The sequence below is a fragment of the Amblyomma maculatum genome, chromosome 9 (assembly GCF_055883805.1).
Source record: "Amblyomma maculatum isolate TAMU_Amacu chromosome 9, ASM5588380v1, whole genome shotgun sequence".
Lineage (NCBI taxonomy): Eukaryota > Metazoa > Arthropoda > Arachnida > Ixodida > Ixodidae > Amblyomma > Amblyomma maculatum.
In genome coordinates, this window is record NC_139352.1 from 31269015 (window position 1) to 31294335 (window position 25321).

Genomic DNA, 25321 nt, shown 5'->3' on the forward strand with positions numbered 1-25321 from the left:
ATGAGCGGAGAGCAGCAGCTCGGAGACGCGGCAAGCCGTCGTCAGCACGCTGCAGACGTGCCGCCGTCGTCGTCACCACCCTCGCCGACGGCGGTGAGGGCTGAGACCTCATCGCCCGACCTCATCGCCGCCTGTACGCAGAGCCACTACAACGAGGGCTGCGAGGCGGCGACGTCTCCCGTCGACCAGGAGGTCGACGGCTCACACGGCGGAGGACCTCTCGTCTGGCTCGCCATCCTAAAGGTAGGCCTTATGGCGGACACGGCCTGGTGTTCGGGTGCCATCCACGACCGGGCGCGCCGCCTCTGGCTCGCCTTCCACCGGCTCCAGCCCCCCGACGAGCAACTCAATCAGGTACGCGCCATCTGTTCATACCTGACTGCTTTTGATGTACTGATGAACTTGGGTAGAAGGCCCCATACTAGCAACCAAAAACGTTGCTTTGCGTACGTTCGGACAGCCTCTACAGACCGGTGACATCACCGTCACTTGACAAAAAAGAGCTGTTCCACAGCTTAGCGCCGATTGGGATTGTTTCATTCTTAGGTTCATGTTACGCATATAACCAACAAACAAAAACTGCTCTCTTCCGACGATGCGCGATGACCACGCTCTTTCTCACCTCCTCCGGTCTGCACTGAGAAAGCTGCACATGGTACACAACCATCACACGCAAGTCATCTGCATAAATGAAAATGAAAATTAATTGTGAATGAATATCGTGACTGCGCTTCCTTGTTTTTTCACTTCGTCTCCCTCTTTCGCCCAGTAGGTGTATTGTAGCAATAATACCAAGCAAGTTACACGGCTGCAATTAAACGATAATTGCGGGAATATCACAAGAACTGGTCTCCTTGGTATATCTTGGATTGCTTCATGATCGATAAAGACTACATTTCTGAATGTACTATTACGTATGTCAAAAGGTACGTGAGTAGTAATACAGCACTGGTGATGTCACGTAACAGGATGTATACTACCGCATGAGTAAACCTATTTTGAACCTGCTGCACGTTGTGCGAGACAAGTTCGCCAAGTGTATGCGGGATCTCCTCAATCACTTGACCACCACAGATAATTTTATTGTATTATGGCATCATCACCTACCTGCAGTCCCCTAACTCCCTTTCTCTTTTCACCCTTACGTAGTGTGGAACAGCAGTCCAGGGTCTCTTAACCTCCGGTTGACCTCTCCACCTTTCCTCTCATTAAACCACTTTCTCACATGATGACTGCGTTTATTTTGAAGCTTGTTTTATTGGGTATCAATATAATCCGATGCTGCGCAGACACAATGCATGAGTGAATATTAGGCACCGATCAAGTCACGTGACATGAAAAAGGTCAAGTTTTAGCCAGGATATTTCCAGTAACTTTTCATGAGGTATGGAAAATGATACACTGCGAAGGCTCTTGAGTAGACACCTAGTGTGAGTGCCGTTAGAAGACGTTGCTGGTGACTTTACGTGATATGGTAGAACCCGTGTGGTAACTGAGGATGTTTAATACACTCGTGTCAGTACAAAAATAATTTACGGCATGATTGCCATGAGTTAGGCAGGTCCCTTCAGGGGCCCCTTATCGCTTGTGCAGCTGCCGGGGGAGGCAACGCCCCCGCGGGAGCCTCTTGCAGCGACCCTGTGGCAAAGCATCGCCGCCGTACGCGCCCTGTGGGAACAGCAGCCGCCGGCCAAGGCGAAGCACACCACTATGGCAACGGCCACGTTGTTCCTCTGGCAGGCCCACTGGCCTCCGTTGGCACTGCACGAGCTCATCAAACGAGCCCGTCACGGCTGCAACTGCTCGGGATACTGCCACTGCCACCTGTTGCACCGGGCGCACTTCTTCGGGAAGCGCGACGCCGCCATGCTTCTGCGGGCTTTGTAAGCACCACCACGGACACCCTCCATTGATCGTGTAGGGTAGGGCACCAGTAAACGTGGATGCATGCTCGTTTGGCCAGCTGGCGCTTGTTCGAGCTCCAGCATTGTAGCGTGGAAACAGAGTCAAACATGCTCTCGACATGTTGCGGAGGCAGTACCGCTGCTTCGCATGAGAAACTCATTTTTCTCATCTTCTTTTGAGTTTTTGCTGCCATGCGCGGGTAGTTAAGTGCGTCTGAGGATGAACCAAGCATTAGACATGCTTTTTAGAAGGAGGAGCATATGCAGCAAGCTTCCACTTCGACTTTCGCGACCAACGATAACAGAAAAGCAAATCCGAAATTGCCTATAGAAAAGGTACTTGAGACATTTTTTTTTTTTTTTCAATGCGCAAAGTCGCACAAATGTAATCTGCTGATAGAACCGTCCCTCCCAAGCGTCAGCCGTATGTGGGCTTCTCATTAGAGTGACCTCATCTTCTTTAAGGTGAACGTTTTCTAAGCTCATGGTGACTTTCGTGTCCGTCCGCTAGATGTCGCCCGGGTCTGTCCGCCCCATGAAATTTAGCGAAAAATATGGGCTGCGGCTTATCTTCTGTTAAACCTAGTGTGAACCGATAGCTCCGACCGAGGCGCGGCGCGCCTCTATATATAGTTCAGGTTGACATAATCGATCAAGTGTACCGTCACGCAGCTGCTAACACGTTAAGCTACTTCCTACGTCAGTTGACCTTTGACCCTTGATCTTGACTTTTGACCTTGACCATTGGTGGTAACATAGCTACCCAAAGTGTTTGTGTCTTAAGTTCCAACTTGAACTCGAAAATGTTTGGAGGTCATCAGAAGCACGCGGGGACCTTGCCTTTACCTCGCGTAGTGAAGCTCTCGCTTCAACAATTTGTCTCCACCGGGCATCTAACCACTATCCAATTCCCAGTCGAGCGCGCTGACCACTACCCCTTGCCAAGTTCATGAGAAACCGATTGTTATACTCATTGTCTGCCATGAGGATGATAGTAGCGATGAGAATGACGACGCAGCTAGTGATAATTATCATGATAGTAGCGGTAAAAATGAGGCTGCAGTTATGATAATGATGAAAGTAGCGATGACAATAATCATGCATTTAGTTGATAATGATGATGGTAGCGCTAGTGATGATGGTGATGATAGGAATAACAATGGCGGTGCAGTTTGTGAAAGCAGTCCTGTGAAGTGGCCATGGAGGAAGGAAAAAAACTTAGGAGAGGCCCTGACGTCATTTTTTTGAAGCCTGCGCGGCCGCGCCGCGACCGGATGCTGCAACGTCTCTCCTCCTTCTTTACCCTCCGCATTCTCTTTCTCCGCGACGCTCACGTATCTAGGGCCCTTAGCAACGCTGTTGCTAGTGGCCCGAGTTTTCATAGCAACAGCGTCGCCGTTGCTAATGGCCCGACTTGGCTAACCCTTAATTTTGACGTCACTTCCGCCACACTTTCTCCAATGCATTGGGAATGGCAAGGGCCTCTCCCAAGTTGTTTCCTTCCTCCATGGAAGTGGCTTTCACCATTTTCGCTCTTAAACCAACGTACGCGCTGTCTGTGATGTTTTTCGAAACTGAAAAGTCTAGCTGTCATTTTAGTATGTTAAACTGCGCGGTGAGCGCAAAAGCTAGTGCTTGCCAGTAATACTTGTTTATAATCGCATCGCGGCAAGAGCCGCGTACGGCTTTCGAGATAACGGCATACGAAGCTGCAAATAAATCGGCTGTGTGGGATCGAAGGCCCTGTTCTCATTGGGCCATCATCGCCGCGATATTGACGAGGTCAGTGCTCCTCAGCAGACGTTACAAATACGGGATGGGCAATTGTGCGTGAATAGTGAAGCTGCATGCTAGCATTTGAGTCGAATCACGAGGTGTGCCCTGGCACCGGGCTCATACCGGCACGCGCAGTTCATTTGCTGACCCTTCAACTAACTGCCCATCCCGTAGCCTTGACATCGGCTTCTTAGAGAGTGTGTTGTTAAATTCCCGGTGGTTAAATCTGGCCCCATGTACTGAAAATACCATGGACAAAGCGGACCAGTAGCGTCATGCTAAAAAGCTCAGCGTGCCATTAACATAACCCAACCCTCCTTTTTCAGCGCCGCTGACTACGAGGTGGCTGCAGACAAGACTGTCAGGTGGCAGATGGAAAGCAACTGGGGAATGGGACAAGCGAAGCTACTGCATGGTAGGCCCTAAAATACAGACGCCAGCTTTTCACTAAATTTAGCATTTGAAGCAAAAGCTTCACAACACTCTTAATCTCGTTCTACATAAGTTCCACTGTGCCGGAGTACCCGGGTTCGAACTCGACCTCGGCGGCTGCGTTTCGATGGAGGCGAAACAAGTAGCGTCCGTGTGCTGTGCGATGTCAGCGCACGTTAAAGATCCCCAGGTGGTCGAAATTACTCCGTAGCCCTCCACTACGGCTCCTCTTTCTTTCTTTCCACTTTCAATCCCACCTTCCTCTCTTCCCTTACGGCGTGACGAAGGCGCGCGCGCGTGAGCGTATTGTTGACTATTTTATTCCTCGTACACGATAAATCTTCGATGCTGATTACGGCCTTTGTATAAACCATAAGGGACGAAATGTCAGGACCTGCCGGTTGAAACTAACGCGGGCGTAGCCAAAGGCGAGCGCTCGTTTCCCTTGCGCGTGAACGGCTGTAGCGGAGGTGCAGCAGTGGGGCGGTGGCGACCCCACCGAGGCGCGGCGGGCGGTGGAAACAGACCCCATTGGAGAGGCCGTAAGAGAAGAGAAGCGCGCTCTCCCTGGAGACCGGCCGTGGCTTGGCGTGCACGTGGCGCCATCAGGCGTGTGGGGCACGGAATAAGATAGACAGGGCATGGCCTCCGAGATCTTCATTGCGCCGGCTCGGATCGGCAACGATGTTGCCGACGAATTACGACTACAACTTTAGGCCCGCGCGTTTCGGCAAGGTGGCTGGCAGCGCTTCTACGTTGGTTGGTTGGTTGGTTGGTTGGTTGGTTGGTTAACAGGAAGGGAAAGGCGCAGTATCTTTCACACTTGTTTCTGTGGACACCTGAAACGCGCCGTAGGGAAAGGAGGAAGGTGGGAGTGAAAGTGGATAGAGAGAAAGAGGGAGCCATAGTGGAGGGCTTCGGAGTAATTTCGACCACCTAGGGATCTTTAACGTGCGCTGACATCGCACATCACACGGATACCTCTTCGTTTCGCCTCCATCGAAACGCAACCGCCGAGGTCGGGTTCGAACACGGGTACTCGGGCACAGTCGTCGGGCGTCTTACCACTGCACCACCCCGGCGGGGCGCTTCTGCGTCCCAGAATCACGTTTCAGAACAATTACTAAACAGTCATGCTTTGGACAAGTTAACGAGTGATTTATCATGTGAACTACGTCTTTGTATCACTCAAAAGCGCGACAAGCAAATGAGTAGACGGTGAGAACGGGGCGCGATAACGCTATCGCGTTCCATTCTTAAAGGCGAAGCTTAAGCGTCCTCCAAATTTTTCGTTTACTTTTAGTTTCGAGTCGCCCAACGTTATGGCGTCTCCGCGGTACAATGTTGCCATAACTGCCGCCTGCTAAACCTAATAGTGAATAAAGTCGAATAGAGCATATTCACGTGATGTCATTACAGCCTTCCTGGCAACCATGGAACGCATAATACAACACGATGGAGGGAGAAAGAAAGGGAGAGATAGGGCCTACGGCGAATCAGGTACGGCGTCGGTGAAATCTGAGCTCTGGTTGGACGGCGTCTCTTAAGAGAATAAAACCAGCCAAGGGACGAGGACGAAGAAAAACGATGTACACACGGTAGCTGGACGGTATCCTCGTACCATGGTATCCACGGTATCCTCGTTCCTTGGCTGGTTTTTATTCTCTAGAACAATGTACCAACTGACCTAGATTTCAACCTTCCTTCAAGGCATCTCATGTATCCGACAAATGAGCAATGCGCAGCAGGGAGGACGCTGGTAGATGCTTTTTAGTTTCGAACCGCCCAACGTTATGGCATATCGACCTTGGCATATCAGCAATACAGGGTTGCCACAACCGCCGCCTGCTAAACCTGATAGTGAATAGGGTCTATAGCTGAGCAACCTCCGCTGGCTCGTACGGACAGAAGAGAAAGACGCACGTTGCAACAGCCGTCGTCCACCACCGAAACGGTGGCGGGTGCAATGACGGCCTACAACAGATAAAAATTCGGTAGCAGGCTAGCCGCCGCCGCAAGCGGCGTCGACCTACCAATCCAGGGTGATGACACGCTTTGTACCGCATCGCGCCGCCGCGGCGTCATTGTGGTTTTAAACGGCTATCCGAGCGGTCATTTTGGTTTTAAGCGGCTGTCCGTGCGGTCGTCCCTCCCACGATCGTCCCTGCAACCGGTTAGTGCGGTCATGCGCAGTCATGCCGATGCACGAAGCGCTCCTTAGAACCAAAATGGCGGCGCAATCATAACCCCACCGCGGCGTCATTGTGGTTTTAAACGGCTATCCGAGCGGTCATTTTGGTTTTAGGCGGCTGTCCGAGTGGTCGTCCCTGCCACGATCGTCTCTGCAGCCGGTTAGTGCGGTCATGCGCAGTCATGCCGATGCGCGAAGCGCTCCTAGAAACAAAATGGCGGCGCAGTCATCACCCTGAACGGCGACGCGCGGGCAACGTCAATTCTAGCCCCGTAGTACCCGTAGGGCCAGGAACAGCCACCCTTCGTCCCTTTGATGAGTAGGTGACAACAGCAATGTAACCTGGAACGCCGTTCCAGTCTGCAGCTGAGCGAGGAAAAAAGGAATTCGCAAAAGTAACGGTGCGTGGCAATGGACGGGCGACGTGCAGGGGATGACTGGTGCGGGGAGATATGCGTGCTGGGAGAAGAATACAGGGGCTGCCCGCATGGGACTTTTAAATATTTTATGGTATAAAGAAAGGCTAGAAGTGCGATAGCGGAGAGATAGCGATGATAAACCGCAGGCTGCTTTAGGGCAGAGACACTAACATCATAAGAATGCAATGAATGGATGAACCTGGCAACGCGATTTTGAATGGACTCGAGAGAATTAATGAGGTAAGCTTGATGGGGATTCCACATGGGTGGCGCGAATTCCAGTTTAGACCTGACGAGTGAATTATAGGCTAAGCGAGTCTGTACACGTTGAATTCCTAGGTGGAGCTCTCCTCTCCACTATGGCTTCTACCCCGCCGGGGTGGTGCAGTGGTTACGGCGCTCGACTACTGTGCCCAAGGACGCGGGATCGAATCCCGGCCTCGGCGGCCGCTTTTCGTTGGAGGCGAAAAGCAAGGTGCCCGTGTGCTGTGCGATGTCAGTGCACGTTATAGAACCTCAGGTGGTCGAAATTTCCGGAGTCCTGCACTACGGCGTCTCTCATAGCCTGAGTCGATTTGGGACGTTAAACCCCACAAACCAAACCAGGTGGCCGCGAGGCGGAGCCACGATTAACGCCCTATTGGGAAAGGAATAAGAGGTGGTTTCACTCGCACCTTCCTCCCCTTTCTTACGACGCGGATCAGGTGTCCACAGAAAGAAGAGATAGATATCTGCTCAATTCCCTTCCTGTCAACCGGTGTGGGAGAGACGGAGAAGCGCCCATCAATTCTTAAGAGAGTTTGGACGCCCGTAGAAAGTAGCCGATCTATCGGTTTGATGTGGGAAACGACCGGGCAATTATGCGCCTGGCAAATGAGGACGTTGACTTTGTATTCCTCGCTGCGGTAAAGAACATCATCATCAGCCAGACTATATTCACTGCAGGGCGAATGCCTCTCCCATTCCTCCAATTAACCCGGTCCTGAGCGAGCTCACCACACTTGATATGGAAGATATATGAAAGACTGAGAAAAAGGGATTGGACGAGGCGGCGGAGTTCGTATTCGCGCATATTGTGGCGGCGGTTTGCAATGCGGCATATGAGTCGCAGTGTTTGTAAGTTGGATGATGAGGCTGATCTTGCCATTGGACTAGGAAAGATTCCAATGATGTGGAGGGTAGAGACGAGAGCACTGGGTGCCTTTAAGGTAGGCGATGACCCACTGAGCACAGAATATCTTGTAGCTGTCTTGATATGTCTATATTGGTCACATATATCTTGAGCTATCAAAGACATCTACAAAACGTCGCTTGGTGCTAGTCTAGAAGACATCATCGGCAAGATGTCTGGAATCTGTCTAGTGAAGAATTTTTATGTCTTCAGCTACGCAAGACAGTTATTAGCCGGCTTACGCCAGATGTCTTCTAGAGTTCTGCTTCAGAAGTCTACCATACTTCCTAACAAGACGTTTCAGGGTCACATATGCGCCTATAGTGCAATATGTACACAATTTAACTGGACGACACTGTTCTGCATACTCGAAGTATAAATTGTCGAAGGTTTGTTTTAGCAATTTTTCAGCTTGCAAAATACTGTATCCAAAGTGCCTACGCTTTTGAATTAAGCATGCAATTTGGGCTGTTTCCAGCATACAGGACCAATATGTTACCAAGAAATGCTGTTTAGGCGATGGGTATCTGAACATAATGTACAAAAGCCGCTGACACCTTCATTTCTGCAGCCGATAGCCACACGCGTACTGTGTTCGACCTCGCTGGGCGCAGTCCAGTCCGCCGGAAGACTCCAAACTCCGAGTGTTCACAACGACAAAGTAAGCTAGCGATGTATCCGTGTGTGATAAAAGCCAGTAGTTCGCACAGAGGAAAGATTTGCTGCGCCGATGTTAATACGGAACGCCAGCTATGCACGATCCGCCATTCCCAAACTTCGCGCGCCGTGGCCTTTTCGCACCCCTCCTCTTTACAGCGAGATAGAAAATAGTGCGCCAAAATAATTACGCAAGACGCAGGTTGTATTTACCGTTTTGAAACAAATACGTCATAAGCAACAGTTACATTTTACTTGTATAGCTTGTTTTATGAAATATATTTCAGATTTCTATTGTTTTTAAAGTTATTGTATCAATGCGCTGCTCGGCGGCTGGCCATTTCAAATTTTCGTCGTGTCTAGTCGTGTCTGCACGTTAGGCCGTTGGTTTGTGACTGCGTTAAAAATGTATCCCGCACAGCGGCTGCTACTTCTGGCTGCAAGGCAAGCTTCGCTGGGTGAGTAAGAAATTGTTTCTTCTAAATGAGTCACTTAATGGAGCAGTAAAGTGACTGAGTGTTTTCTTTTTCCGATAAAAATGCTGCAAGGACCGTTGTTTGCATCCGCCGGCGCAGGCTGTATGGGCGAGCAAGATAGCGCGCGCGGACCGTTTAGTCAGTACGAAAGGCGGTGTTTTATGGCGCATCTACAGTTTTGTGCATTCAGGAAGGTTTTTCGCTTGTAATTCCACTCGCCGCGTTTCGTGAACTGCCATTGGCGGCGGAACCTCGCGATGTAATTCTTCAAAATGAGCTTGGCGATCCGACGTCTTTCGTTGATTGCCGCTGGTTCTAACACTTTCCCAGGAAACACAACTAAGCACGAAAGTCTGCATGCTTAGTGTGGCCTTCACTCTGCAGCAAGATACAGAAAATACGCACCGTCGAGTGGAAGCCGTGCATTGTTTGTCAGCCTTAAAGCCGGTCGTGGTCAGCCTGCAGAGCTCTATACGCGCTAAGTTATGCCGCGGTTGCGAAAAAGAAAGAGAACGATCTCAATAAGCCGCCTTAGAGGGGAGGGTAAGGTGCATTCTGGCCACAGCGACTCTCCCAACTGCTAGCAAAATACTCTCGGCCTGTTCACAGGCACAAGTTGAAACACATAGCGAGATAGGAACGGCGTACAAACATTCTGCAGTGATTTAATTTTAATAGTTCATAAAATGTTTACAGTCAGCCATTACATTGCCGTGATTAAGTGATTTTACATTTTCATATAGTCAGAAAGCACAATTTAGTTCTTTTTAAGTTCCTGAACTGCATGCTGTGTGATGTGCTGGTGCTCTATTTGCTTTGGTCCTCAGGTTTTTTGTTTTTTTTTTTTATTGGCGGAAATGTTTTAAGAAATTAAGCTTCAGTTGAATTGGTACAGAAAGAAATCGAAAGCAAATCTTTCGGACGGACCTCATATAACGAAAAGCCTATTATAATACACAAAAACATATCAATTTCATTTGTTTTCTTGCTTCAGGGCCAATAGACTCTTCCTATCCAGAACTGGGAAAAGAAAAGAGAGTACTGAATCATAACTTACTTTTAAGGCGTATAGAATGTAGCCATGTTATAAATGCATTCAGTGTATGCCTTCTGGCTCTCCTCAACAACAAAGCTGTGACTCCACGCAAACCTTTTGATAGCATATGGACTCCTCCCGAAGTGAAGGTGTTTGGCATCAAAGGTGAAATACCTTCATTTAATTTCAGTTCAGTTCAGTTCAGTCGTGTCCGACTCTTCGTGACCCTATGGACCATGTCACGCCATGCTTTCCGGTCTCTCACTATCTTCCTAACATCACATAACTTCCTCTGCAGTGCCTCGAGGATGCCATCTAACCATCGCATTCGCTGCCTACCCCTTCTCCGGCGACCCTCAACCTTTTCCAGCATCAAATCTTTCTCCAGCGACACCTCTCTTCTCATCAGATGACCAAAGTAGCTGAGCTTTAACTTTAGAATTAATTAACTTAGAATTAACTTTAGAATTTAGAATTTAATGCTCTTTTTCACATTGTGCTGTTGTGTCTGTGTTTGGTGCTCTTGTTATTTTGTGTCTGCGCGAATTTTCATGTAAACAAAACACTTACCCAACAGCTCAAGCAAGTGAGCTATGCATTGTTTTTTTTTTTTTTTTTGCTCTGGGTGCATGCTCACTGTTTAAAATGTTGCTTTCATTTGTTCTAGGAAAAACTGGTGATGCATACATACATAGGTACCTACATATATACGTGCATAGATACATACATAGGTAATGCATCCATACATAGATACATGATACATAGATTTATTTCTTCTCTACATATGTCGAATGAAACACTTAGCAAACTCAGAGGCAGGAACCTTACCCAGCATAGAAAGTGACTCTCAATAAAAAATAAATGTATAAATCAGGAAAATGGTGGTTCTCTTCAGGTGTGTCTGTTGGTGAAGACAAGAAAATGTTTTAGCCTTCGAGGTCATCAAGGAGTTATTAATATACATATATTATACTCAGCACTATTTTGTGCTGCTAGTGCATGTCTTGGTTAAACATATTTCTATTGTGTACTCAGTACTCTCAACCTTATGTGACATATTTTGAGGTTAAATTTATATCCTATGTTTTGTAGTCAGTGATTTGCTTTATTAAACTTCACAAGAAATCTTTAAAGCATTGGAACACCTTCCAGGTTGCCACCACCTCCACGGCTGCCTAGCAACTATCCTTTTCCTGTCTGTGCTGCAAACACAACTTAGCAATGAGGGCCACAGGACTGACATCTCACTGGGCAGTCGCAGGCTACTGACTGAATACACAGGTATGGTTTGACTGTGCCAAAAACTTAGTTACCAACAGTGGGACTTTTTCCTTCTGTTTGGGAGCTCATATATCTAAATCGTGCTTTTGATTTTAATCCTGGCAGGTGTGACATGGAAAGCCTTCAACACCAATGAAACTTAGTTTTGCCAACGTCACAAAAGAGTGGTTGGTGTTTGCCTTGTGACAAAGACCAAGTCCACATCTAAAGGCGCTGCACAGCCACCATGAACAGTGCCACAATAGCAAGCAGCTGGGATCAAGGCACCTTCTGTGCTCTTTTACAACTCAAGTTTGAAGCTTTGTAATTTTGCAAAGGTAGGCCTCCAACAATTGACAGAGAGGAGCCTCCCAATCAATTGAGCCACAAAGGAATTCCCCCTTTCATGGCAGTAGGTGACAAAAAGAGGCAGTGCAGCTGGTGTTCAGTACCGATAAAGAAAAAGCTGCCCAGCCTAGTTAGCTGTGGACAAGGGCTGGAGTGGTACCAGTGTTGAGAACGATCTGATTGGCAGAAAAGCCTCCTTTGAGGGATATTCGCCCCTTCATTCTTAATTTGTAACTGACTGCAGTCGATCTGATAGCCCCGGAAGTTTTCTTTTTTTTTTTTTTTTTTTTCAATTTTCTCTGCCCTCTAGGGTTGTACAGAATAACAGATGCACAACCCATGCCAGCTCCCTCATTTTACGATGCTTTCATGCCAGAATGTTGGCAGTGGTATTCAGACCTTGTTTTTTTTTCAATGCCTTTTCTCCATGCATAATAACAGGCTATTTAGCGTAACACAGTCGCACACAAGACAGAGGACACCATCAGCACTTACAACTGTTCAGCGGAAAGCAGCCGATATACATAGCCTACTCAGGTGATGCGCACGGGTACAAGGCAACATGGAAACAGCACCATTTTGTCAAACTATGCGTGAGAAATTTTTCTTCAGTCTCATAAGAAAAACCAATTTGCTGCTGACACAGCTGTAACCTGCTTTTTTATATGAAGGGCTTCTAGTGTTTCATGAGCCGTTACCCACAGTTTTCACAATTGGTGCAAACCCTACGGTGCAAGAGAAGTCGCTCACCTTCATTGTTAATGTCTTTTGCATGTTCCCTAAGTTTGCCATTGACGCAGAATCCTGCTTGTGCAAAATAAGATTTTCTACATGACAGTAGAATTTTATAGACGGTGGTGCACTTTACGAAATGCTGGCCATGTCTCTTCTGACAGCCGACCTGTTTGCTTTTGTAGCTTATGTGATGGCTTAGCTGAGCAAGCTTTCAGGGAGCAGAGGATACCATCTATACATTAAAAAGGTTTGAGCTGTGTCAGTGACACTCCAGCTTTTCTTTGAGGCTGAACAGATATTTCTCATACCTGCTTTGATAAGATTGGTGCTGTTTTCCTGTTGCCTTGTACATGTGCATATCAGCAGTGAAAGCTATGCATCGACTGCTTTCCCCTAAATAAACAGTTGTAGTAAGTACACGTGGTGTCTTCTTTCTTGTGTGTGTCTGTGTTATGCTAAATACCTTTTTTATTTCTGAAAACCAACTATCTCAGCAGTTAACTTCCTTCTTTTTATACGAGCAGAATGTGAAGAGCAGCACCGTGTGCAACACTGAATTTTATTCTCTCTTTTTTTTTGCTGTGCCTTCTGTACTCCTCGCAAGCTGTTTGCTGCACTACAAAAGGTAAGGGCAGTTGGTGCCATCATGGCTGGTTCATGCTGCCCTTATCTTTTGTAGTGCTGCAAACAGCTTTTGATATGGAATATAGTGGTTGGTATGTACAATGACAGGGATGCAAACCTTTTGCTCCTTCCTTTTTTTTTTCCTTATGGTGCCTTCTAGTGTTTCTTGTAGAGTGATGTATGACCCTTACCTGCTACCTTTTCCTTAGTACTTTTTAGTTATGATAGTAGAATGTAACTATGACAGGCATGCAGCCATTGCATTTTTTTTTTTTCAGTGCATTCTAGTCATGCTAACAGGAACAGCAGCAGTGAAGCAGTCTTGGCTTCTTTTTTTGCAGTGTAGATTTTTTAATGGATTTGATGTCGTGCCTATTGCTCAAGTGTTTGTGCAGTTTCTACTATATGTATGTATGACCAGCATTCAGTTGGTGACATGCATGCACATATAGTATGAAATGCAACACGTGATGATGGTCCTTTGTGAAAGCACCTTTTTCTGTATACTGAAGCTTTTTCATTCGAATTTGTTGCTTTGTTTTATTTTGTACAAACATTATGCAGATAGTTCGTTCAACCACTCAACCAGTTTTGTACACTTTTACATACCTATCCCTGTTTATTTCTAGTCATTTCCTGTTCTTGTTTGGAGTATGGATGTTGTCATTCTTTTGTAAACAGATCATTTTAAACTTGGAGAGAACTACATTATTATTTTGTCATTTTCATACCACTTGTGTGTCTAGTTTCTGTGCTTGTAACTTCGTAGTGCATTGTTGAAAAAAAATCAAATATATGATTTACACATTTTGTTTCTTAGCACCTTTTGTAGTTATTGCCGAATCTCCCAAAGAGCACCCAACCATGGCTGTCCACCGTACAGTGTGGCATGTTTTGTAACAAGTACAGTTCTCACTTACTGTTTGCAGTTTTAATGTCTGTGAGAATGAATGACAATGTGCATCATTCTTTACATGTCATGTGTTCATGAGTTGGCTCTTTCTGGTGTTTTCTTCCTTGGTACAATATTAGGCTTCAGAGAACCACATTTTTTCATTTGCATACTGTTGCTTGTGGCTTTCCTTGCTTTTAACATGCATGAGATTGTTTAAGTTGCCTATTTGCAATGTATAATGTTGAGGAAATTAAAGAGTTCTGTAGTTTACTCATCTCATTTTCTAGCATTGGGTGCAGTTACTACCAAACTTTCTAAAGAGCACCTGATAGCCATTAACAGTGAAATGTGGCATGCTTTGTAATAAAAACATACAGTTCTCATTACTAGACAACAGTTGTAGTGCGTGAGAATTAATGATTTACAATTGTACATCAGTTTAGCTTGCATCATAACTGAATGTGTGAAAGAGCACTGTGGGTGTGTGATGGCAATGCAGCTTTAGTTGTAGCATCTGATGAGACTATATTTTTTGTCTGGCAGTGGTGTTGAAAACCTCTGCAAATACATAAGCATTTCAGACAGTTTTGCGGGAAATAGCAGGGAATAAATAATTTAGAGCATTCCAGGAGATTCTAGAGCTCATTTTAGACATTCAGAATCTATTTTAATGATCGCTAGATGATGACTTGCAAGACGTCTTGCAGCTTAAAAAAGTGGGTGCATTAGCTGAGCTAGAAGGCATCATATCTTTTCAAAGCATCTTTTAAATGTCTATCAGCTGTCTTGGGTGCCACTTCACATGTCTATAAGGTGACTTGTTTATCTTGGGCAAGATGCCTTTTAGCTATCTGCTAGACTGACTTACGTTTAGTAAGTTATTTGTCTTCCAGATTTCTAGGAGATATCTTGCAAGATGTCTTGTAGCCTAAAAAAGTGGGTGCATTAGCTGAGCTACAAGATCACTACAAGAAATATCAAGACATCTGGCAATGTCTTGCATATCTTGTCGAGACATATTATATATGTTTAGTAGCCATCTCAGAGGTCTACTGAGACATCTATCGGGCATCTTGCTTGTCTTGGCAAGACAGTTTATAGCCGTCTCATAGATGGGTTGGTGTTTACTGGGGACAGGATAAAAGACAGCAGATAAAGTAAAAGGTCCGATTTGGTCAGGAGCAACTCAATCGATATTACAGGTGTGGCGATCTCCACTGCATACACACCTTCCTGGAGAGCGGCCTGCATGTTGCCAAGATTGCCGGTGCTCACCTGTAATTACCAGCGTAGAATGCATGCGACAGAGATGGGAACGTGCGTGGAGCACATGTGAATTGAAAGAGGGTGATGGTAAAAAGAGGAACACGACAGAACCTTAAGGTGTGCCTCTATTAATAGCCCAAAGAGAAGGGAGGGGAAGCAAGTGGGCCTTATTAGGTTTCTGCTGTGCTGTGGGAGAGGAAAGCGGTGATGGAAGCATTGCTACGAGATCCGACGGGGAGAAATGAGAAAGCATTCAGAATGGCAGTGTGGTGTACATTGTCGAATACGTTTGTAAGGTCAAGCGCAAGGATCACTGGAGTGTGCTTGTGGTGGAAGGGGTGTAGGACATTCTCGGTAAGCTGGATCATGACATCCTGGGTTGAGAGTAGGGGCGAAAGCCGAACATGAATTCCGGATACTGGTCAGTCATCCAGATAACTTTAGAGGTGGGCCAGAATGACCTGTTCGAACAGCTTGCAACTCACAGCGGCGTACCAAGCCCGGTCAGCAGTCGAGCGCCCTAGCCATTAAATTACAGCTGCGAGTAAAAAGGGGTGGGGAGGAATTGCATAAGCAGGAGAATATTTATTCTGTAATGGGATGACGAGGTTTTGGAGATCAGATGCGCTGCTACTACGAAGGAAGAGAAGGTTAGAATAGGCAGAAAGTGGTTCGTAAGGCACAAAGGGATCGTCTTGCAATGTGCTGAAGAGCACGTGACGTGGTGACTAAAGGGACTCCTAAGACGAAGGATGTCGAAAGGCAGGTCACAGCAGGCACAGAGAGGTTCTTGGGACCTTAAGGGATCGTGTTGCAATAGGACGAGAAGGCCGTGAAGTTAGAAAAAGCTCTGAAGACGAAGGGTAAGGAAAAGCCGAAAATGGAGGTGCGCAAGTAAATGAGACCAGGAGAGCGTGGAGATTACATACGTGCTAAGGATTAAAACTAAGGAAGAGTAAGAGGTCGCATAAGGCGATAATTGGTTCGTGGAGTGCAAAGCGCTCGCCATGTAAGAGGATAACAAAGGCGTGGGGAGTAAAGGCACTCCGAAGACGAAGGATAACAGCAGGAAGTCATTAACAGGCGTAGATGTTCATAGGGCACAAAGGGTCCACCTTGTAAAGGTGCGAAGAGGGCACTGAGACTGAAGACGCACTCAAGAGGATGGATAAGGAAGAAGAGGCCATTTAACGAATAGATTCGTAAAGCACGCAGAGCTTATCTTGTAGGACTGAGAATGGCCGGAAGACTGAAAGCACTCTGAAGGCGAAGGAAAAAAGTGAGGTCACAGCTGCGGCAGGAGGTTCGTCTGGTGTAAAATGAAACCATGACCGGACTGGGGCGGTGGCAGCGTTCCTTTGTGCCGCCTTCGCTCCAGTCTTGCCAAAGTTCCATCATCATCAACAGCCGGATTATGCCCTTGCAGGGCAAAGGCATCTCGCATATTACTACAACTAACCCGGTAGCATCCACTTGACCCCGCGAATTTTTTAACCTCATCCGCCCACCTAACTTCCGCAACTGTACATTTTTCTTCACTTGGAATCCAATTTGTCACCCTTAGCGACCATCGGTTACCTTCCCTTTGCCCTATATGCCCTGCCCATGATCATTTGTTCCTAATTTCCACTAGGATGCTTTTACCTCAAGTTCTCTTAATCACTCTGCACGATTCCTATATATAAACATTCCGCCTATACTTTTTCGTTCCATAGCTCTTTTTGTTGTCCTCAGTTTAAGTAGAACCCTTTTCATTTGTTAGCCTCCAAGTTTCTGCCCCATAGGTGGCTACAGGTAAGGTGCAACAGTTATATACTTTCCTATTGAGAGATACTGGTAAGATGCTAGTAATAATCTGCGAGTACTTCTAAATGTGCTCCATCCTAATATTATTCTCCTGATTATTTTCCTTTCATTTTCCGGTTCGACGGCTACTACCTACCATGAATACACGTATTCACCTGCCACTTCCAGTGTCTCGCTACCTGCTGTTCCTTCCCAAAGGGATCTAACATTACCTCACTGTTCTGCATATTAATCTTAGGCGTATCTTTCTGGTTCTCCTGTCTGAGTCATCAATAATTATTTGCAGTTCATCCCTTTAGCTACTTAGCAAGGAAATGTCATCAGCGAATCTCAATATACTGAGGTATTCTTCATTAACCCTTATCCCTAACAGTTCCCATTCTACTTCCTCTAAGCAAGCTGTGAATAGTACTGGGGAGAGCATGTCTCCTTCCATAACACCTTTCCTTATGGAATTTTGCTATGCAGCCACTCAAATGTCCATGTTGGCATATGACACGCCTGTGCAGGTGGACCCATTGGCGGACTAGAGCGGCGGTAGCGCGCTTGCGTACTGCTGGAGCTCCAGTCCTGCCATGGTTCCACATGACGTTCTACTGCCCTCCTCAAAGTTGTTTGCAGCTTCAACGTGAAACTGGCAAGATGGACGGAGTGTAGCGGTGGCAATGTGCATTCGCGCCGCGTCAGCTGCAGTCCTGCCGTGTGCCACATGAGCATCTCTCCCGCCTTGCTCATAGCTGGTCGCAGCTTCAATGTGCAAGTGGAACTAGGCCAGACTAGAACAATGGCAGCGTGCTTTGTGCCGCATCAGCTGCAGTCCTGCCATGTACCACATGAGCATCTCTCCCGCCTTGCTCATAGCTGCTCGCAGCTTTAGTGTGCAAATGGAACTAGGCCAGACTGAAACGTTGCCAGCATGCTTTGTGCCGCCTCAGCTGCAGTCATGCCATGTGCCACATGACCATCTTCCACATTGCTCACAGTACCTCGCAGCTTCAATGTGCAAGTGGCACTAGGCCAGGCTGGAACGTTGCCAGCGTGCTATGTGCCGCCTCAGCTGCAGTCATGCCATGTGCCACATGAGTATCTCTCCTGCCCTGCTTAAAGCTGCTCGTAGCTTAAATGTTCAAGTTGAATTAGGCCAGACTGGAACATTGACAGTGTGCTTTGTGCTACCTTAACTCCAGACTTGCCATGCGCTAAATCACCATTTCTCTCTCGTGCTGCTCCAAGCTGCTCACGGTTATTTGGGCAAATTAGCACCATGGCCGGATTAGAGCGGCGGAAGCGTACTTTCGCGCTGCATTAACCCTAGTACTGCAACGGTTCCAAATGACCGCCGCTCTAGCCCAGCTCAGAGCTCCACGGAGCCTCACCGGGCAAGTGCCATCATGGCTGGACTGGTGCGGCGGAAGTGTGATTCGCGCCGCATTAGCTACAATCCTGCCATGTGTCACATGAGTATCTCTGCCACCCTGCTCATAGCAGCTCGGAGCTTCAAGGTGCAAGTGGAACTAGGCCAGACGAACGTTGGCAGCGTGCTTTCTGCCGCCTCAGATGGATACCTACCATAGCCACATAACTATCTCCTGTCCTGCGCAAAGCTGCTCGCAGGTTCAATGGGCGAAGAAGCACCATAGAGGGGTGGCAGCGTACTCTCGTGCCACCTTAGCTCCAGTACTGCCATGGTTACAAATGACCATCGCTCTCTCGCCCAGCTCAGAGCTCTTCGGAACTTCAACGGGCAAGTGGCATCATGGCTGGACTGGACGGCGGCAGCGTGCTTTCTCGCTGCATCCGCTGCAGCCCTACCATGTGCCACATGCGCATTTCTCCCGCCCTGCTCATAGCTTCTCGCAGATTTAATGTGCAAGTGGCACTAGACCAGAGTGGAACGTTGGCAGCATGCTTTGTGCCTCCTCATGTGCAGACCTCCCATGTGATTCATGACCATCTCTCCCCCAAAGGGCAAAGCAGCACTATAACCAGACCAGAGCGGCGGCAGCGTGTTTCTGCTCCACCTCAAACCCAATACTGGCATGGTTCCAAATGACCGTCGCTCTCTCGTCCAGATCAGAGCTCTTCGGAGCTTCAATGGACAAGTGGCATCATGGCTGGACTGGAGTGGTGGCAGCGTGCTTTCGCGCCGCATCAGCTGCAGTCCTACAATGCACCAAATGAGCATCTCTCCCAACCTGCTTATAGCTGCTCGCAGCATCAATGTGCAAGCGTAACTAGAGGAGACTGGAACATTGGCAGCTTGCTTTGTACCGCCTCAGATGCAGACGTGCCATGCGCCACATGACCATCTCTCTCCCGTCCTGCGTAAAGCTGTCGCAGGTTCAATGGGCAAAGTAGCACCATGGGCGGACAAGAGCAGCGGCACAGTGCTGTCGCGCCGCTTCAGCCCCAGTACTGCTATGGTTCCAAATGATCGTCGCTCTATTGCCCAGCTCAGAGCTTCAACAGGCAAGTGGATCAAGGCTGGACAGCAGCGTGCTTTCGCCCCGCAACAGCTGCAGTGCTGCCATGTACCACATGACCACATCTCTCTCGCCCTGCTCATAGCTGCTCGCAGCTTCATTGTGGAAATGGAACTAGGCCAAACGAAAGTGTTGGCAGCGTGCTTTGGTCGGCCTCAACTGCTGACTTGCCATGTGCCACATGACCATTTCTCGTCCTGCTCAAAGCTACTCGCAGGCTCAATGGGCAAGTAGCACCATGGCTGGACTAGAGCGGCGCAGCGTGCTTTCGCGCTGTCTCAACCACACTCGTCTTGTGCTGTTTGACTATCTACACTGATCAGAGCACCTCGAAGGTTTAACGAGCAAGTGGCACATGGCCGGACTGAAGCAGCGGAAGCGGGCTGTTATGCCGCCTCAGCTCGTCCTGCCATATACCTCATGAACATCCCGCCTGCTCAGAGCTGCTCGCAGTTTCAACAGGCAAGTTGCGTGTGGCTGGACTGGAGCGATGGCAGCATGCTTTTGCGCCGCCTCAGCTTGTCCCGCCATGTGCCACATGACCATCTCTCCTGCCCTGCTCAGAGCTGCTCGCATCTTCAATGGACAAATGGCACTATGGACAGACTGGAACAGCGGAAGCGCGCGGTTATGCCGGCTCAGCTGCAGTCCTGTCATATGCCTTGTGACCATAGCCACCCGGCTCATTGTTGCTCGCAGTTTTAACAGGCAAGTGGCACATGGACGGTCTGCTGCGGTGGCACCGTGGTTCCGCGCCGTCTTTGCTACGCTACTGCCATATGACCATCTTTTTCCTCTTACTGCTCGTCCTGCCATGTGCCTCATGACCATCTATGCTCCACGCGACTCAGCTGCTCACAGCTTCAATAGGCAATGGACGGACTGTAGTGCCAGTAGCGCTCTTTCGCGCCTATTCAGTTCCCACCCATGCTGCGGCGCTATATCTGTTTGGTTTCAACGGCGAGGTGGAGGCCAGGCTGAATGGCAGTAACACTTCTTCAGCTTGTCCTGCCATTAGCCACATGACCATCTCCATCCCACTCGCAAGTGTTCAGAACTGCTTGTAGTTTCAATGGTCAAGTGGCACTATGGCTGCACTAGTGCAATGGCATCATGCTTTCTCGCCGCCTCAGCTGAGTCGGGCCTTGACCCACATAAGCACCTTCGTCCCACCTGCACTGCTCACAGCTGCTCGCAACTTCCGCCGAGGCGTGGCATGCAATGCCACACCTCGATACCATCCGACACCATGACTCGTTTTGATAGAAGTTGCCAAGTGCGCGCCGCAGGTGCGCCATTTGAAAATTGTTAAAACTGCAGCGCAAAGGGTAACTGCATTTACGACGATCTGCCATTTTTACAGCTATTACTAGCCACCAGCTAACAACTTCTAGTTGCAACTCTGCGCATAACTAATATTTAAAAAGTCGGCAATTAGATATGACTTAACAATTTTGCACAGTCAACACAATTAATCTGCTTTCTGATTCTTGCCAACACTCATGTTACTATATAACAAGAGATATTTTCACCTCAAAAACTTTTCAAAAGTAGTGACGGGTGTCCTGGACATATCTGGTATATTGCTTCTTCCACCTGCTTTTTTTATTCCAGCAGGCGGTACCTTGTTGTATCACAAAGGAAAAGCCCCACTCACATGTTTAAACAAGGAAAGGCAAACCATATTTTTATCTCACCCACCATAACTCTTATTTTAATCCTTCTTGACCAGACATAAGGTACCGTGGGGCTTGACATAATCACATGGCTCTCTTTACTCTTTCTGTAGCACTGTGGGCCAGCGTGCCTTGCCCGGCAAAGCAGTGCCCATGTCTCAGGAAGCACTTGTCCTCGGAAGGGGCAGAGATGCTTCTGCCCATGCTGCTGCCTAAAGGCTTGTCCTGGACCGCCATGGTGCGTGCCTCATGTGCCTGAGCGGCTGGCTGCACCCTCTGATCCCCTCTTCACAGGGACAGCCGCAGACCCCCGTCCACAGACAGCACCTGCCCCGTCACGTAGCTGCTGCTTGCCAGAAAGTGAACAGCTCGCGCCACTTCCTCTGCACGGCCCGGCCGCTGCAAGGGGATGTGGCCCACCACTGCTTGCAAATGTTGCGCGCGCGTCATGCCAGTGTCTATGAACCCTGTGTTGCAGACAAAGGAAAAAAAGATTGCCACGTGTGTTTTGATTGTTGCAAATACATGCCGAAAGTGAATATATATAGTTATCTATATATATATATATATATATATAATGCGAAAGCCCAACATCTGTGTTATGTTTCATTTCCTTATACTTGCACACATTTAAGCAGTGGTATGTAGCACTGTAAAATCAGTCTGAAATATTCCAGGATGATATTGTTTACTGGTTCAATGCTGAAAACAATTAACAAAAATGAAAATGTTACCCAAAGAGTTACACAGTTTTTCTTGTTAACATAAGTACTTTTACATCAATAAATATTCATCATGTTATTTGTTTAGTGACAAACTGTAGGCATTTTAATGTTTGAGCTGGCTGAACAAGAAGGAAACGCGAAATGAAAATCGAAATGGAATGGCCATCACCTGCCAAAGTGGTTTCTCTGCGATTCAGAAATGCAATGCGGCAAAGCGTCTCAAGAATCGACGACGGTGACAGTGAAGGGATTTTTGTCACCCCTTGACAGGGTAAGCTACAGAGATTATTTTGCCCGATGTCATTATGTTATAAAAATTTTATTCCGGAGTAACATATGGCATACTAGTTCCAGGCAAAACAACAAGAACTGTAAAACTGTAAAAAGTCACGAAAAATTTATTACCCCGTAGAAGAAGGCACTACATATATGCGGAAATTATCGCAGTGAGAGCCAAACAACCTACCCACTTTCCCAAACTACATTATACTGAAGGCATACAGGGTTTAGTACTTTAACCTGCTACCATGGATACATAAGAATCGTTAGTGCAGCACATCTACAGACAGAGAAGGCTTCTACACCATTCAGGGATCCTAAAATAAACATGCCTGTAATCAGAACAAATCATAGCCTCGTGTCAGTTGCGGTGAAAAAAATGCGTAACAAAAGAAATCCCCATAACACAACCCTTTTCTGCATTCAAAAAAGATTTATGTAAGAGTTATTTTATCTAGTGATATTACATATTCTTGCCATTAAAATTTTCTTCTCCCAAGAATGCTGTAGATATTCTGACTGGTGATTTTTGTTTTTGTACCTGTGCATTACTTTACAAAAGCCTTTTCTTCAGTGCATGTACCCGACTACGCATATCTGTTCATTTGGCCTTCTTTTGGTCTGGTTAAAAACAAGAAACATGAACTCATTACCCTGATATAGAATTTTGCAGTTACTGTTTATTATTCTACTGTTCAGTAATATTGTACCTGTTATACTCACTATAAATTATGATCATTTCCTGTTAAGTTCCCGTATTATTCATATTGTTCCTATATGCCTATATGCAGTTTTATTATACATTATTCATGAATGCAACTAGTGCTATTTTTTATAGACTGATGAAGAATATTGGCGTGTACTGGCTTGCCGTACAAATGTATTTTACATATTTGTTGATCACGTAGCAGGCAGCTAAGACCTTGTCAGGCAACTGTGCTTTTAGCCTCAGTCCCCTGTTGGGCAAATGTCTAAGCAAGCAAGAAGAAAAGAAAGAAAGAATTTTCCATATATCACAGTAGCTTTTGCTTAACAAATACTGGCAGAGCTCTGTATGCATGTATTTCAGGTAAGACTGTTAGAAACTTTAAAAAGTATACTTTTTGAATTAAACACCCGCTTCGTGACACCACTGTCAGCAATTGCGTGCATAAGGCCAAGATGTGCTAACAGCAGGCTGGTTAACGAATAAGTATTAGTTACTTATTACCGATTCTAGTTAAAGGCTTTTCGTTTATTGCCCCGTTATGGTGGTGCAGTGGTTAAGATGCCCGACTATACTGCACTGGAGTACCCGGGTTCCAACCCGACTGCAGGCACTACATTTCGAGAAGGTGAGAGGAGGAGGTGCATGGTAAAGATCCCCAGGTGGTCTGGTCGAAATTACTCTGGAGCCCTCTACTACAGCCCCCCTTTCCCTATTTCCACTTTCACTTCCACTTTCCTCCTTTTTACAGTGTAGTTCAGGTGTCCACAGAACAAGTGTGACAGATAAAGCACCTTTCCTTTCCTGCGAACCAATTACTATTAATTATTATTATTCATTTACCAAACAGTTAATACATGATACAACAGCGCAATAAACGAGGGACCAGAGAAAAGATAACGCAGGAAAAGTGCTTGTGAATGTGTTTCCTTCCACTGGTTCCTCATTATTTCTGCTGTTGCATCATGAACCTGTCCTAACTAGCCCAACTCAACGTTTTGTTAGAGAAGATACTATCTATGTCGGTTTTTAGGTTTTCCGAAATGCTGGAATCTGCGCGGCTGCAGCGTAAGCGATCTAAGGGACGCACATGGACAAAACTCAACATAGTGTCAGCCTCGCTTATAAGTAAACATCGCACAGCGATGTGCCTATCACATCCCTCCACATGAGACACCAACCCTGATGCTAGTACAAACAGAGCACATGACAACCACGTGCTCTGACAACTAGTGGAATGTAACACTGAAATTAAATTTATGTAGAATGTCAAATTAATGCATACAACACATGTAACACTTGTAAATGTGCAACATAATATAGCAGATTACTCAACAATACCATTTGATAACCAGAATTAATATAATGCTAACTTTGCATGATAAACTAATGTTCTCAATAAGACATGTTTTCAATTTTTCTTTTTGGAAATGCAGCGTTCCAATGCAGCATGTAATGCCAGCATAAATTACATAACATTTTTTATAACATTACTCTAATGCTCAGTGCAGCTTGGGCTGAACAGAATGATTACTAGCTAACTCCACATGGCAATGCTTGCAATGAAAAGCTAACATTCAGCCACTTGGAGAGGAAGGCATGCATGACCTCGCATTTAAACACAACCAGGGCGGAGATACAGCGTACATGTTACTTTTGGGACACAACAGGAAACACTATAGGCAACAAAAAGACAGTACATGTAATGTATAATGTAGTGAAAAATGTTCCGACTAGAGAGGCAGTACGCCACTGTACTGCAAATTGTAAACTGTTCAAAATGGTCTTGCCCAGGGACATATACCATATTTCTTCGAGATAGAACACGAAATGACAGTAAAGCCCTAGACAACAGCGAGTGTTTTTTGTCATCTAATCAGCACTTTAGCTTGAATCACTCTACGCTTATTCTCATAGACTAGCTTGGCCGAGTATTCTACTAGTAATCCTGTTTCATTCCAAAGTAGTTCCTGTGCAGCCATAGATACAAGTAAGAAACAGTGTGTTCAACCTTCTTGTGAAGTGCGCTAATTTCTCATAAAGGAAACGGGCAGACCTGCTCTTGCCTCCACCTCTTCGTTAGTGAAGTACTTGCATGTATATGATTATTTTGTGTACTGCCATTCCATTTCTGCATGTAGTGCGTTTTCCTGCTAGTTTTTGTTCTGTTACACGCAAAGATCTGCTGTGTTTTTACAAATGTGTGACTTCCCCCACAGTCAGAAAATGGCAATGTGCTACAATTATCCACCATTTGCTTATCGAAGATTTGCGGTATAAATTTGAGATTATGAATAGATGTTTATATCTTTCTGTGATGTTGTTAATGAAGAAAGCCCTCAACGGCAGCAAGTCAGACTAGAGCAAAAACCATTAACACTACACCTTCCTAACACACTGCTACAGAAAGCCGAGCACCATGAACCAATCAATGTATATGCACACTGGCTGCCCTT

At 46.7% G+C, this 25321-nt stretch overlaps 2 protein-coding genes and 1 long non-coding RNA gene across 6 annotated transcripts in view; 2 read left to right on the plus strand and 1 right to left on the minus strand.

Moving 5' to 3' along the window:
* LOC146178757 (uncharacterized) lies at nt 1–21439 on the plus strand. Its single transcript, XM_084580020.1, has 4 exons — nt 1–354; nt 1594–1883; nt 4007–4095; nt 21269–21439. Exons 1-4 carry the CDS (start codon nt 1–3, stop codon nt 21412–21414), a joined length of 879 nt encoding a protein of 292 aa, XP_084436146.1. The 3' UTR covers nt 21415–21439.
* On the plus strand, nt 8416–14194 carry LOC146178758 (uncharacterized). Its single transcript, XR_014700646.1, has 3 exons — nt 8416–9008; nt 11215–11343; nt 11449–14194. It is a non-coding gene; the product is annotated as an uncharacterized LOC146178758 (long non-coding RNA).
* The window catches only part of LOC146178759 (carbonyl reductase family member 4-like), a 12604-nt gene continuing 8416 nt past the window's right edge, over nt 21134–25321 (minus strand). For 2 of the 4 annotated variants that reach the window (XM_084578533.1, XM_084578531.1), the window contains one exon: nt 21138–21622. In XM_084578533.1, the coding sequence (XP_084434659.1) occupies nt 21444–21622 (179 nt within the window). In that variant the 3' untranslated portion in view covers nt 21138–21443. Of the gene's footprint in view, nt 21623–25321 lie in introns of all 4 variants that reach the window. The other 2 variants (XM_084578534.1, XM_084578532.1) reach the window with 2 other exon arrangements.